This window comes from Lissotriton vulgaris, chromosome 3_1, assembly GCF_964263255.1.
Source record: "Lissotriton vulgaris chromosome 3_1, aLisVul1.2, whole genome shotgun sequence".
NCBI classification, from domain to species: Eukaryota; Metazoa; Chordata; class Amphibia; order Caudata; family Salamandridae; genus Lissotriton; species Lissotriton vulgaris.
The window spans coordinates 1378375450-1378388986 of record NC_141689.1 but is presented as its reverse complement, the minus strand read 5'-3'; the positions used below and the strand labels follow the sequence as shown (position 1 = coordinate 1378388986).

General features: G+C 50.2%; 1 protein-coding gene across 1 annotated transcript in view; it reads left to right on the top strand.

Moving 5' to 3' along the window:
- NCBP1 (nuclear cap binding protein subunit 1) overlaps positions 1 to 13537 on the top strand; it is a 729105-nt gene that overhangs the window by 505361 nt on the left and 210207 nt on the right. The window contains exon 19 of the mRNA XM_086961848.1: positions 77 to 180. Within this exon, the coding sequence (XP_086817974.1) occupies positions 77 to 180 (104 nt within the window). The remainder of the gene's footprint in view (positions 1 to 76; positions 181 to 13537) is intronic.

Sequence of the window (13537 nt, the reverse complement as noted above, 5' to 3'; positions counted from 1 at the left end):
CAAACTGGACACATATTGTTGTAACGTGAAATGTAAACCTAGGTTTTAATCAGAATTCCCTTTTGTATTTACTTAGATGATAGCTGTGCTTGTCGATAAAATGATCAGGACACAAATAGTGGATTGTGCTGCAGTTGCAAACTGGATCTTCTCCCCGGAGCTCTCGCGTGATTTCACAAGGTAATTATGTGAGTGCTTAAATAAATATGCATTAAGGTCACATAAAATCTTTGGGAGGGGTCTTTTTACCTTCAGTGTAGCCCTTAACCAGTTTGCCACTGGATTTTGCCCAGCTGACTCTGTCCTGAAAGTGCTCCACATATTTCTGACGTCCCCCCTCCTCTCCCTTGAGATACAATAATATAGCATCTGTATTCAAGTGTATATATATATATTAAACAAGTTTGTTATTGAGGTAGATTTGTTGCTAGCAATTCTCTCACCTCGCAGTAGCTGCCAGTGGCTCCACCCCAATAGCAATGAGGATCAGGGACAATCGGCAACTCTTTCTGTTACCACTTCCAGCTGTGCCAGACGTGGATATATATTTACCAGTTCTTTGGCTGTTAGGTTGGTAAACTGCAATCTAGCCCATCCGAGAAAGCCCTGTCCCCAGCCTCAACAGTCATTACTGTATACAGATACTCCCACTGTAAGAGGTCATTTGATTTTTTTCTATATCCAGTGATAAGACCAGGGCCTTAGGGGTTTCACTTAGTATTATTTAATACCTGTATGAGTCTTTTAATATTCTCCATTGTACTGTTCAGTGATATGAAGCCGGTTTAGTCCTGATGGATTAGTTTTCCAACTCTAGTAAAGAACCTGTTTGCTAAAACCTTATTCAGTATTTGCTGATCGACTTTTAAAATCAACATAGGTCTATGAGAAGAGGTATCTGTTGGGTACTTATCTTTCTTAGGACTGGCAATAATGACTGCCTCTCGTAGTTTTGTGGGCAAACTACCCTCCGCTCCTCCTGAGTTATATATGTTGGTAAGCATGGGTGCCAGTTTGTTCAAGTAAGTGGCATATAATTCCACAGGCAGCCCATCAGTACGCAAAGTTCTGATCAATAGGCTCTTGGTGCCATGAGAAGAACACTATCATTTAACTGTGTGTGCAGTACAAACCTGTAGGAAAGTGCCCCTTTTGCATGGTTGCCCCCACTTATTGCTGGATTTTGATGCTTTTTTGTGCAACTGTGCCCTGGTTTCCTGCCAACCAGTTACCCGGGGCCTATGCTCTTTCCCTAAATCTGTACCACGCACACCCAAATAGGCAACTCTGTGACCACATGTAAGTCCCTTGTAAACTGTACCATGGGTCCCAAGTGGAGAGGTGTGATGCAGCGGCCAGGGCAGCGGGCTTCGGAGTACAGGGTTCACGGTTCTATTCTCGGCTCCGGCGGCAGCTCAGCTCAGCACCATGTGACTCTGTGCAATAGCTCACTTAATTTCCACTACGGCCCCCAGCGCCTTGAGACCTGTAAGGGTGAGTAGTTCGCGCTTTACAAATATGGATTTACATTTATATTTACAAGGGCACTGTGACAAGGGAAGGCCTCAAAGGGCTGCAGCACATATTGTGCCACCCTTGGAGGCCCTGTAGCCTGACACACAAACTGCCATTGCAGGCTGTGTTTTGGTGCAGAAAAAAGTGAAAAGTCAACATGGCACACATCCATGTGTGCCATGCCTACAACCCACTGCCTATGGCATAGTTCAGCCACTCCTCTAGTTGGGTGCACCATGTCACTTGTGAGGGTACAGGTACCCCTACATTGTCTAAGTCTATTCTTAGACGTAAGTGCAGTAAAGCCCTTCCACCACCCACCTTGGCTGTGGGAGATGGAGCTTCATACGCAGTGGCGTTGCATAGGGCCGCTGACACCTTGGGCCTGGAGCGTCTTATGGTGGCAGTCAGGACTAACCTCCTGATAGAGGTACTTCAACAGTCAGCGGCCTCTTCGGAGCCCCTGCTATCTTTTTAATGAAACCCTAACCGACGTCCTTCTGGGCACTTGGTCCAAACCCAGCACAGGTGCTCCTGTAGACAGGATGATTGCCCGTCACCACCGCCCGGCCCAGGCAACCCACTTTTCCTCTCCGAACACCCTACCCCCGAGAGCTTGGTGGTCCAAGCTTCATCTACTAAGGGCCCATTTCCTACTGCTCCCCCAAATGTTGAATCCAAGCAGCGGGACCTCCTTGGCAAGATGTTTTCTTCCGCCAGCTTAGAGCTGTGGTCGGTTGACACTACATGCCTCTTGGGCTGTTATTCCCTTATGGTGTGGGGTACGGTTGCTCAAGTACTGCCATAGTGCTGGGAGGAGGCCTAGGGCCGTTCTCACCCACTCTGTGGCAGAGACTCAAGCCACAGCTAAGTTCACCATTCAGTGAAGGCTGGATACCGCCGACTCTCTGAGCAGAACGGTTTCCACGTCAGTAGCCCTGAGGCGCTACACCTGGTTGAGGACGTCTAGTTTTTCTGGGGATGTCCAAACCACCCTTTTGGATATGCCCTTTGATGGCCGTCACCTGTTCGGTGACCAGGCGGACTCGGCGCTCAAAATGCTTCAAGGATTCTTGGGCTACGGCCAGATCCTTGGGCCTCGTGGCAACCTCTCGTCCCATGCAGTCTGCTTTTCGCCCCTTTTGTAGCTACAGAAGGGTTGCCCCACCTCGTTCCACCCAAACTTGCCACGAGGCCGCGTAAGCTGCCCCTGTGTCTGCGTGGCCATGGGACCCAGCAATGCAGGTCTGGGGGTCAGCGGGCAAGCAAGTCCACCCATGTTCTCCACCCCCTGCAGCAACCTCCAAACCTTCCTAGTTCGACCTTTCAGGGCCACCAGAGGCCAGTTGGCGGCAGGATTCACCATCACCTCCCCCACTGGCAAAACATCAGGTCGGACAGGTGGGTTTTGCAGATAATCTGAAGGGGCTACTCCCTCCCCTTTGAGACTACCCCCTCCCTCCATGCCACCAGCACTCCACTTGGCCCTTTTCCGCCAGGAAGTTGCAGCTCTCTTGGCCAAGGCAGCTATCGAAAAGGTCCCTGTGCCAGAAGTAGGTCATGCGTGTTACTCATGCTACTTTATAGTACCCAAGAAGGACAAAGGCCTGCGTCTTATATTAGACGTCAGGAACGTCAACCGCTTCCTCCAGAAGGAGAAGTTTAAGATGTTGCAGTTCGCTCAGGTCTTGACTGCCCTGGAGACTGGATGGTAGCTTTGGACTTGCAGGAGGCTTACTTTCACATCCCCGTCCTGCCGGCCCACCGGCGTTACCTGCGGTTCACGGTAGGCCATGAGCACTTTCAGTTTACCATGCTCCCCTTTGGCTCTTACAGCGCCCTTCTGGTGTTAACGAAAGCGGTGGTCGCAGCTCATCTGCGCAGATCAGGGGTCCCAGTCTCCCCCTAGCTCGATGACTGGCTGTTAAAGACTGGCTCACCCCGGGCTGAGGTTCTCCATCAACGTGCCAAAGTCGCACCTGACCCCCTCTCAGATGCTCCTCTTCAGCGGAGTGGTTCGGGACACAGCACAGTTTCAGGTTTATCCTCCCGAACAGAGATTCCGGGATATTTGGGCTATGATTCTGATCTTTCAGCCTCTATCCCCGGTTTCGGTCAGAAATACCCTCAGGCTGCTGGGTCTGATTGCCTCCTGCATCCTGCTGGGGAACCATGCCAGATGGCATATGCGGGCTCTGCAGTGGGACCTGAAGTTCAAGTGGGCACAACATCAGGGGAATCTGTCTGATTGCGTCCAGATCTCGGAGGGCACTTGTACACCAATTGCAGTGGTGGCTACCGAACCAGGATTGTGTTGATGGCAGATCCCTCTACCTTCCTCAACAAGAGCTCTCAGTAGTGACTGATGCAGAACTTCTGAAATTGGGGGAGGCGGAGATCAGAGGTCTCTGGCGGAGTCCGGACTCCACATCAACCTTCTGGAGCTTCGGGCGATTTGCACTCAAAGCATTCCTTCCCTCTGTCCAGGAAAGAGTGGTGCAGATGTTCACGGACAACACCGCCATGTGGTACTGCAACAAACAAGGCAGGTGGGGTGGTGGACCCTATGTCAGGAGGCCCTCTGCCTCTGAACATGGCTGGAACATCAGGGTATATCCCTGGTGGTTCAACACCTGGCAGGTTTCCTGAACGCCAGGCTGCAAACTCAGCCGCAGCTACATGATGGATCACGAATGTCCTCTTCACTCTGAGATGGTGCAAGGTCTCTTTCAGCGGTGGGGGGGATCCTTGGTTAGATCTATTCGCCATCGAAGAGAACGTGTAATGTCAGCAGTTCTGCGCGTTGACATTTCCAAGGCGGCACTTGCTAGGCGACGCTTTTCATCGCAAGTGGAGTTGCAGTCTTCTATACTCCTTTTCGCCTATACCACTTCTGCCCAGAGTGCTAAAGAACATCAAGCGAGACCGGGACCAAGTCATTATTGTGGCTCTGGAATGGGCATGAAGAGGCTGGTATCCCGAGCTGCTCAACATGGCCATCGATCCTCCGATAAGACTGCCTCTTCAGGAGGCTCTTCTGTCGCAGCAGCAGGGGAATGTCCTCCACCTGAACCTGTCCAGCCTCCACCTCCTTGCGTGGAGTTTGAGCGGCGGCAGTTGAGGTAGTTTGACCTGCCTCCCTAAGTCTGCGATGTTATCTTGGCAACCAGGCGACCCTCCACTACGATGGTATCCGCCTGCAGATGGAACACATTTGTGGCATGGTGCACAGCAAATTCTGTGGATCCCCTTTCTGCTCCTCTTTCTGAGGTTCTTTTGTTCCTCCTTTCCTTGGCCCAGCAGGGCTCTGCTCTAGGGAATCTACAGGGCTACCACTCTGCCATTTCAGCCTTTGGCCTACCACTCTGCCATTTCAGCCTTTGGGCTACCACTCTGCCATGTCAGCCTTTGGGCTACCACTCTGCCATGTCAGCCTTTGGGCTACCACTCTGCCATGTCAGCCTTTGGGCTACCACTCTGCCATTTCAACCTTTGGGCTACCACTCTGCCATTTCAGCCTTTCTTAGGCTTCCTGATCAGCCTTCTCTTTTCAAGTCCCCTGTTGTAAATAGATTCCTTAAGGGCATTACTCATCTCTGCACACGTTCACTAGACACTACTGCCTGGACAGCCAAGTCCAGAGAGACTGCTTTTTTGGCCAACATCCGGGGTTAGTATTGCTGGGGTGTCTATTCTAAGGTAAGGAATCTATAACTGTTTCTTTCAGATGAACAAGTTACTTACCTTCAGTAACGATACATCTGTAAGAAACATAGGTTAGTTATAGATTCTGTAGTAGGGGATCTCTGTGTATAGTCATAATCTAGTGAATAGTCCCGCTCATGTGCGGGGACCCCGGAGCAATCAAAAATAATCTCTTAAGCGGTCTTCTTTGCAGTAATGCATAGACACTTAGGAGAAAATTAAAGACAAATAATCCAGCCTATACATGCAAGGCTACACTGTCCAGTACTTCAACTAGAAATGCAAGGATATTCCACAGATATCCCACTTAGACCTGTCTGCCAGGTTTCACCATGGAGAACACTCCCCCCCCCCCCCCCCCCCCCCCCCCTTCACCAAATCCTTGGAATGATAGATAGGAAGGATAGGACAGACAAGCCCCCCATAGGCTGCCATTATGTGGCTTAAAAAGGGATACTGTGCCTTTAAGGAAACTTTGCAGAACTCTCCTGGTATCCCAGAATGCACAGCAACTCCCATTTTCAGTTCTTTTTTCCGGCTTTTGCTAGCAGGACCCTGGAGCATTGAGCTCTCCCTTTTTTGGGTTTGTTTTCTACTATTTGTGCACTTTTAAAAGTGTTAGAGTATGTTCACTCAATGTGTTTTTGCCTTGTCTCATCTGGCTGGAGTTTCTCTGCTGTTTTGGCTGCTCTTTTATCAAATATGCCTGCATTATTTGATAAATGTCCTGAGTGCTCGAGGAAAAAGGCAAAATCGGATCCTCACAGGGTGCGCATCCTGTGCCTGCCTGCCTTCTCATGTTCCTGAGGAATGTGATATCTGTCTGCATTTCCCTAAAAGGACCCTCAAGGACCAGGAGAAGACCAGGCTCCAAGGCTCGGAGCTGAGAAGGCAGCAAGGACAAGGTGGGTCTGGGCATGAAGGGGCTCCTTCCTCTGCCCGTGCGTCACCCTCTGGGGGGGCTCCCCAGAAAAGAAAAGGCCAGAAAACGCCACTGGTCTCAGTCGACGTAGATACCCTCGACGTCGAAAGGAATGACCGCAGTCTGTTCCCCGTCTCCCTGGGGCTCCGGGTCGAAGAGCCGTCGACGTCGAGACCTTCGAAGAGGTCGACATCGAGGACTGATTCGTCGTCGAGCTATCATGGACGTCGAGAGGGGTCAAGACACCGGCGCTCGCCGTCAAGGCGACACCGCCGGTCACAATCGACGTCGACACGCAAGTCGGCGACGTCGAGACGAAGATCAGCGTCGAGACGTAGGTCGTCGACGCCGAGGAGATCGCAGTCGTCGAGGAGACGATCGGCGAGGCACCAGCCGCCGACGTCTAAGACTGCCATCGACACCGAGCAGACACTCGTCTGCATCGAGACGATGGTCGTCGCCGTCAAGGAGACACTTGTCGACGTCGAAAGGACGCTCAGCATCGAGGAGGAAGACTAGAGATTCTAGGACTAGGACGGAGTCCTCTGCTTCAGCGAACACGCGGTCGAGGCAGCGCCGTCGCTCGTCCACGAGGGGGAGGGCCTCTAGACCCCCCCCCCTCTGGTCAGAAGAAGAAAAGGAGAGTGGGACAGTCTCCGGGCTCTGAGTACTCTCAAGTCTATTCACCCTCCAAACCGAGGTCGCCTACACCTCCTCCTTTACCCGATGAATCCTCCTCCGCGTACCCAGACTCCTCCTCCACAACCTCCTACGCCTCCACCACCTCCGGTTTCTCCTCACCGCCCTCCTCCACCGGCTCCGCTGAGGTCTGTCTCGTTACCTCATTTGCCGACGCCGCCTACGGGGCTTCCACAACCTAGGCTCCCGGCTCGGCCTCCACAGCGCCCTCCTTTCCGGCCCGCCGACCGTCCAAGGCCGCGGAGATCGAGGTCTCGCTCAAGGCGGAGAGATAGGTCCAGGAGTCTCCATCGCTCGTCTACGAGGTCCAGACGGCGCCATAGGAGAGACAGATCTAGATCCCGCCACACTGATTCGTCCAGTGCCAGGGACTACTCACCGACCCTGTCGGACTCCCCTCGGGCGAGGGTGTCCCCGATAGACGATATTGTCTCCTTCCAGGAGGTGTTGTTGCGAGGAGCGGCTAAGCTGGGCATCACGCTTACTACGCCCACGCCCTTGACTTCCGTCATTTTCGAGCCCCTTCACAAGAAGCAATTGTCTCGCCCCTTGTTGCCGTTGGTGCCAGGGCTGGTGGAACCCGCCATGGAGCTTTTCCTCACCCCTGCGGTTACTAAAGCAGCGCCTTCCAGGCTACAGAAGAAGTATCGGACCCCTGACACGTACCCTGCGTTTCTTCACTTGGACCCTGCGCCGGATTCGGTGATTGTGACGGCGGTGAGGAAGCAACACGCCACCACCCCGTCACCGACAGTGCCTCCTGACAAGGAGAGCTGCTGGACGGATTCGGCAGGCAGGAAGGTCTGCGGGACGGCATCCACGTCTATGAAGGCCGCAAGTGCCTCGGCCTTGTTGGGACGTTATGATCGGTCCCTCTGGGAGACCCTAACACGGTTTGTGGAATGTCTTCCCCGCGAGGATAGGGAAGATTTCCAAGAAATCCTTAATGAAGGACTGATGGTCTCCAACAAGGTGATCAGTTTGGCTGGGGATTCCTCCCTCATGGCAGCGCACGGATACTGCTGTGGGGTCAACCTGAGGCGCCACGCCTGGCTGCGTCTGACGTCCTTGAAGCCCAAGGCGCAGCAGATGGTGGCCAATCTACCCTTCTCTGGAGAGACCCTGTTTGGAAAACACACAGACTAGGAGATGGCCCGTATGAAGGCGGAGACCTTGACGGCTGTCTGATTGGAGAAGCCGAAGGAACAGAAGACCTTCCGTTCGTTCCAGAGATGGTACGGGGCTCAAGGTAGAGGGCAAGGTCGCCAGGCTGGACAACAGCAGCAGTTCCAGCGGCGCCCGTTCCAAAAGCGCCAGAGGGGCCGTGGTGGTCAGCAGGCTTCATCCGCGACCAAAGGCCCGGCTGGGTCTAGGCCCTGAGCTGTTACTTCCCCTTCATCCGTTACCCGCTCCGGTGGGGGGGAAGCATTCAACATTACCTGGCAGAGTGAAGAAACATTACTCAGGGCACGTGGGTGCTGAATATTGTTTGCAATGGATAAAGTCTTCGTTTCACCAGCCCGCCTCCAGCAATTCCACCGGTAGCCTCGCAGTTCCAACTGCGTGAGCTCCAGGAGGAGGCCGATACCCTGTTAAGAAAAAGGGCGATAGAAGACGGCCCTCTGTCTCAAAGGGGAAAGGGTCTTTACTCACGCTTCTTCCTAGTACAGAAGAAGGACAAGAACGAGTTCAGGCCCATTCTGGATTTGCGACAAGCAAACAAGTGGATTCACAAGGAAAAGTTTTGCATGCTGTCTTTGCACCAGATCTATCCTCAGCTGCAGAGGGGAGACTGGCTGTGCGCGATAGATCTACGAGATGCGTACTTCCATGTGCCCATTGCACGGAAACATCGGAAGTTCCTGCGCTTCCTAGTCTTCACCAATCACTATCAGTACACCGTACTACCATTTGGACTGAAGTCTGCGCCCAGGACTTTTTCAAAATGCATGGCTGTGGTAGCAGCGCACCTGAGAAAGAACAAGGTGTTTGTCTACCCGTACCTGGACGATTGGTTGATCAAAGCCTCCACCTTCCAGGAAGCGCAGTTGCACTTCAACAGGACGGCCGTCCTGCTGAACAGTCTGGGGTTGCACATAAGTCTGTCCCGATTCCTGTGCTGTGCCTGCAGTACTTGGGAGCCTCCATCAATACGTTGTCGGCAAGCGTGTCTCTTTCGGAGGAGAGACGCTTATCCATCCTTCGGAAGACTCGAGCTCTCATAGCTGCTCCATCTACAACAGTGAGGACGGTGTCTTCTCTACTGGGATCGATGGCCTCTTGTATCTTCCTCACTCCACACGCGCGCCTACACATGAGGCCGCTATAGGAATGTTTGGAGGACCAGTGAGACCAGAGGAAAGGGTGTTGGGACGACCGGATTCAGTTGTCTCTTCACGCCCAACAGTACCTGAGATGGTGGTGCTCGGCAGAGAATCTACTCGGAGGGGTTCCTTTCCACAAGGATATCCCGACTCGGACTACCGTGACTGATGTCTCTCCTGGGCTGGGGAGCGCATTCCGACCATCTGCAGATCCAAGGACAGTGGTCTCCGGCGGAGTCCACGTATCACATCAATTTCTTGGAACTCAGAGCTGTTCACTTGGCACTGAAGGCCTTTCTTCCGTCCTTCCAGACCAGTTCCTTACCTTGTACAGACGGACAATACGACCACAATGTATTACCTCAACAAGCAGGGGGGCTCGAGTTCACGCACACTGTCACAAGAGGCGCAGGCGATCTGGCACTGGCTGCTAGCCAGAGGACTGACTATAATGGCGACTCATCTGCCCGGTGTACAGAATGTTCAGGCGGATGCCCTCAGCAGGTTGCTTCAAGCAAACCACGAGTGGGTCATAAACGATGAGGTGCTCGAAGACATCTTCACCGTGTGGGGCACCCCAGACGTGGATCTGTTCGCCACCGCCGAAATCAGCAAATGCCGCGACTTCGCCTCGAGGTATCACCAACCGGGAACTCTGGGGAACGCGTTATGGATCAACTGGTCGAACAGCTTTCTGTATGCTTTTTCACCCATTCCCCTGATTCCAGCGGTGCTCATCAAGCTGGCCCAGTCCCGGGTGCGGATGATCCTCATTGCTCCGGAATGGCCCAGGCAGTGGTGGTTCACAGACCTGCTTCATCGCTCAATCCTGCCTCATCGGCGGCTGCCGTGTTGGCTGGACCTCCTCACGAAGTTCGGGGGCAGATGGTGCACCCCAACCTCTTGTCGTTGAGTTTGGCGGCATGGCTCCTGAGATAGTGCAATATGGCCACTTAAATCTTCCTGAGGATTGCATGGACATATTGAAGGAGGCTAAGAGGCAGTCTACTAGGATCTCTTATGCTTACAAATGGAAGAGATTCTGCATCTGATGCATGTCTAAGAAATATGTTCCTACGACCTGCAAGGAGGATGTCATCCTTCCAAATCTTCTGCATCTGGCTCAGGCTGGCCTAAATTTCCATTCCATTAAGGTTCATTTGGCTGCATTGACTGCTTACAGAAAATGCCCTTCGCAGACGTACTTCTTCCAGATCCCTGTGATTAAGGGTTTTTTGGAAGGATTGAAGAAGGTGTTCCCTCCTGTTCGACTTCCTTTGCCGGCATGGGAACTGAATGTGGTGCTGTCCAGGCTGATGAAGGAACCTTTCGAGTCTATTCACAAGGCTTAGCTGCAGCACCTGTCTTGGAAGGCGGCGTTCCTCGTGGCCATTACATCTGACCGCGGGGTGAGTGAAATTTAGGCATTGTGTTGGCAGGAACCTTATACTGGGTTTCATGCTGCTAAGGTTGTTATGCGTGAAGGTGATTTCTGATTTTCATGTTAATCAGACTATAACTTTACCAACTTTTTCCCAGAATCCTTCCACTCCCGCGGAAAGGTCTCTTCATTCCCTGGATGTTAGAAGGGTGTTGAAATTAAATCTGGATAAGACCAAAGACATTCGCAGGTCCGACCAATTGTTTGTCAACTATGGGTCGGTTAGGACTGGTCTGGCTACTTCGAAGCAATCTATCTCTAGGTGGATTGTGTCGTGTATCCAGCTTTATCAGAAAGCGAATAAGACCTTAGGGGGTAAGCCTGAGGCTCATTCCACCAGGGGCAAAGCGGCCACTACCGCTTTGCTTCGTAATGTTCCCATTGCAGAGATCTGCAAGGCTGCCACGTGGAAGTCGGTCCATACCTTTGCTAATCATTACTGTCTGGACTCTGATGCCAGGCAGATGCTCAGGTCGGACAGGCTTCGCTGCGAAATCTGTTCGCATAATAGTGGTGTTGTCTTTTTCTCCACCGCCGGGTTGTTTTTGGATGGGCTTGCCATTCTATTCACTAGATTATGACTATACACAGATATCCCCTACTACAGAAGGAGTAGTTTCTTACCTGTAACTCCAGTTCTGTAGTAGGGGTATCTCTGTTATAGTCATAAGCGCCCGCCCTTCTCCCCGGTGGAGAAAGTGAGAAATGATGAATGCTACAGGTCTAGCTGATACACCTCCAAAAAGAACTGAAAGTGGAGGGAGTTGCTGTGCATTCTGGGATACCAGGAGAGTTGTGGTAAGTTTCCTTAAAGGCACGGTATCCCTTTTTAAGCCACATAATGGAAGCCTATGGGGGCTTGTCTGTCCTGTCCTTCCTTTCTATCATTCCAAGGATTTGATGAAGGGGGGGGAGTGTTCTCCATGGTGAAACCTGGCAGACAGGTCTAAGTGGGATATTTGTGGAATATCCTTGCATTTCTAGTTGAAGTACTGGACAGTGTAGCCTTGCATGTATAGGCTGCATTATTTGTCTTTAATTTTCTCTCAAGTGTCTGCAGTACTGCAAAGAAGACATATCTCTGTATGTACTTTTATGGATGTACTAAATCCGAATAAAGATCATTTGAATTGAATTGAATTGCAAAGAAGACAGCTTAAGAGATTATTTTTGATTGCTCCGGGGTCCCCGCACATGAGCGGGACTATTCACTAGATTATAACTATAACATGGATACCCCAACTACAGAACTGGAGTTACAGGTAAGAAACTACTCCTTTCTTACCGCCCCACCCATCCTCCCCGTTCTGCGAACTGACTTCTAGGGTCAGGGAATCCCTTTCAGGGCCGTAGTTTTGTGCACCAGTGGTCGGTGTCAAGCATGGCTCTGCGCTTCTGCCATGGAATGTCGTGTAAAAGATCTGACGTCCGCGTGCAAGGGCGGCCTCTAAATAGCTACTGCGCCGTCATTCCGGCGACCACGACTAACGCAAAGCCGACCAACACCACCTTTCGACCACCGGCGTACTGCTGACGAAAAATTCTCCAGATCCAGTCTGACACCTGGGGGTAATTCTAATATAAGGAATCTATAACTAACGTATGTTTCTTACAGATATATCGTTACCGAAGGTAAGTAACTTTTTCAACAATACTTCCCAAACGTTTTAGAACCACCAACTTTTTAGAACATTAGACTTTCTCGACACACCTCATTTTTTTGTGTTGACATGTTTTAGTAGCATTTTATAAAATGCAATAAAATATTTTCTAAAACAATTGCAGGAGCTAGACATTATTAAATGTACAAATGAATAAATAAAATAGTTAATTGAAGCATATATAACATTATATCTGGTAGATGTTTAGGAAAGGAGCAAACAAATTAATTTTAATATAGATTAAAGAATAAAGTAATATGTAATATGTGCGAAATACTTACCTCTAAATTTGATTAAGTGCACTAAATATTAAAATAGATAAATATTCAATATTAAAGCATTACATTAAGTAATTAGATTTTAAAGTTATTAAATTGTTACATTATTAATTCATTAAATTATTAAAATGCTGTTAGAAAAGGGATTTTTAGCAGGCTAGGGCATGTGCCAAAGCCTGGCAGAAATCATCACTCGAGTCTGGATATGGGAGTTACTCTTAAAATAACCCCTGCTCTCACCCCCTTGGTAGCTTGGCACGAGCAGTCAGGCTTATCTTAGAGGCAGTGTGTAAAGCATTTGCACATAACCAACAGTAATACATTGTAAGCACTACAAAAGGACACCACACCTGTTGAGAAAAATATCCAATGTTTCATATACAAGACCAAAAACAAACAAAATCCACCATACAGTATTTCAAAATCTTCACTTATCAAAATATGCTATGAAAACAGTTCCTTGATGAGATAAGGGGGCTACGAAAGACACCAATAGCGCTGGAATGGGAAGTTATGTTAGAGGATATGAAATCAACCGATATAGTTCAGAAATGTTATGTCCTATGCAATGGAATGTAATGAGTGTAGCCCATACTTTGGAAAAAGTACATAGCATGAGGTTTTGTACGTCTGTGCATGCACTGCTTACGAATTTGCAATAACGAATGTGGTTCAAGAACAATTTCATAAGCCAGATTGAGACCAGGGGTTAATGGGTGGGGGGGAGTTAGGGAACAATTTATGACAATATCTTGTTACATGTAGAAAACTAGAATTGATACGTCCATAAGACCGTAGACTCTTTCAATGCTGCCGATCATTACAGTATATGACCCTTTATTAGATGGAATGAGATATTGTCATGCATTGAAGTATTGTACTTAAGAAGACCTGTATAAGATGTGTAACATGATGCTGAGAGATACAACCCAAAAAATACAGTTCCTTGATGTCGATAGCTCCGTCTGGGGCTATCACGGCGTTGTGAGCAA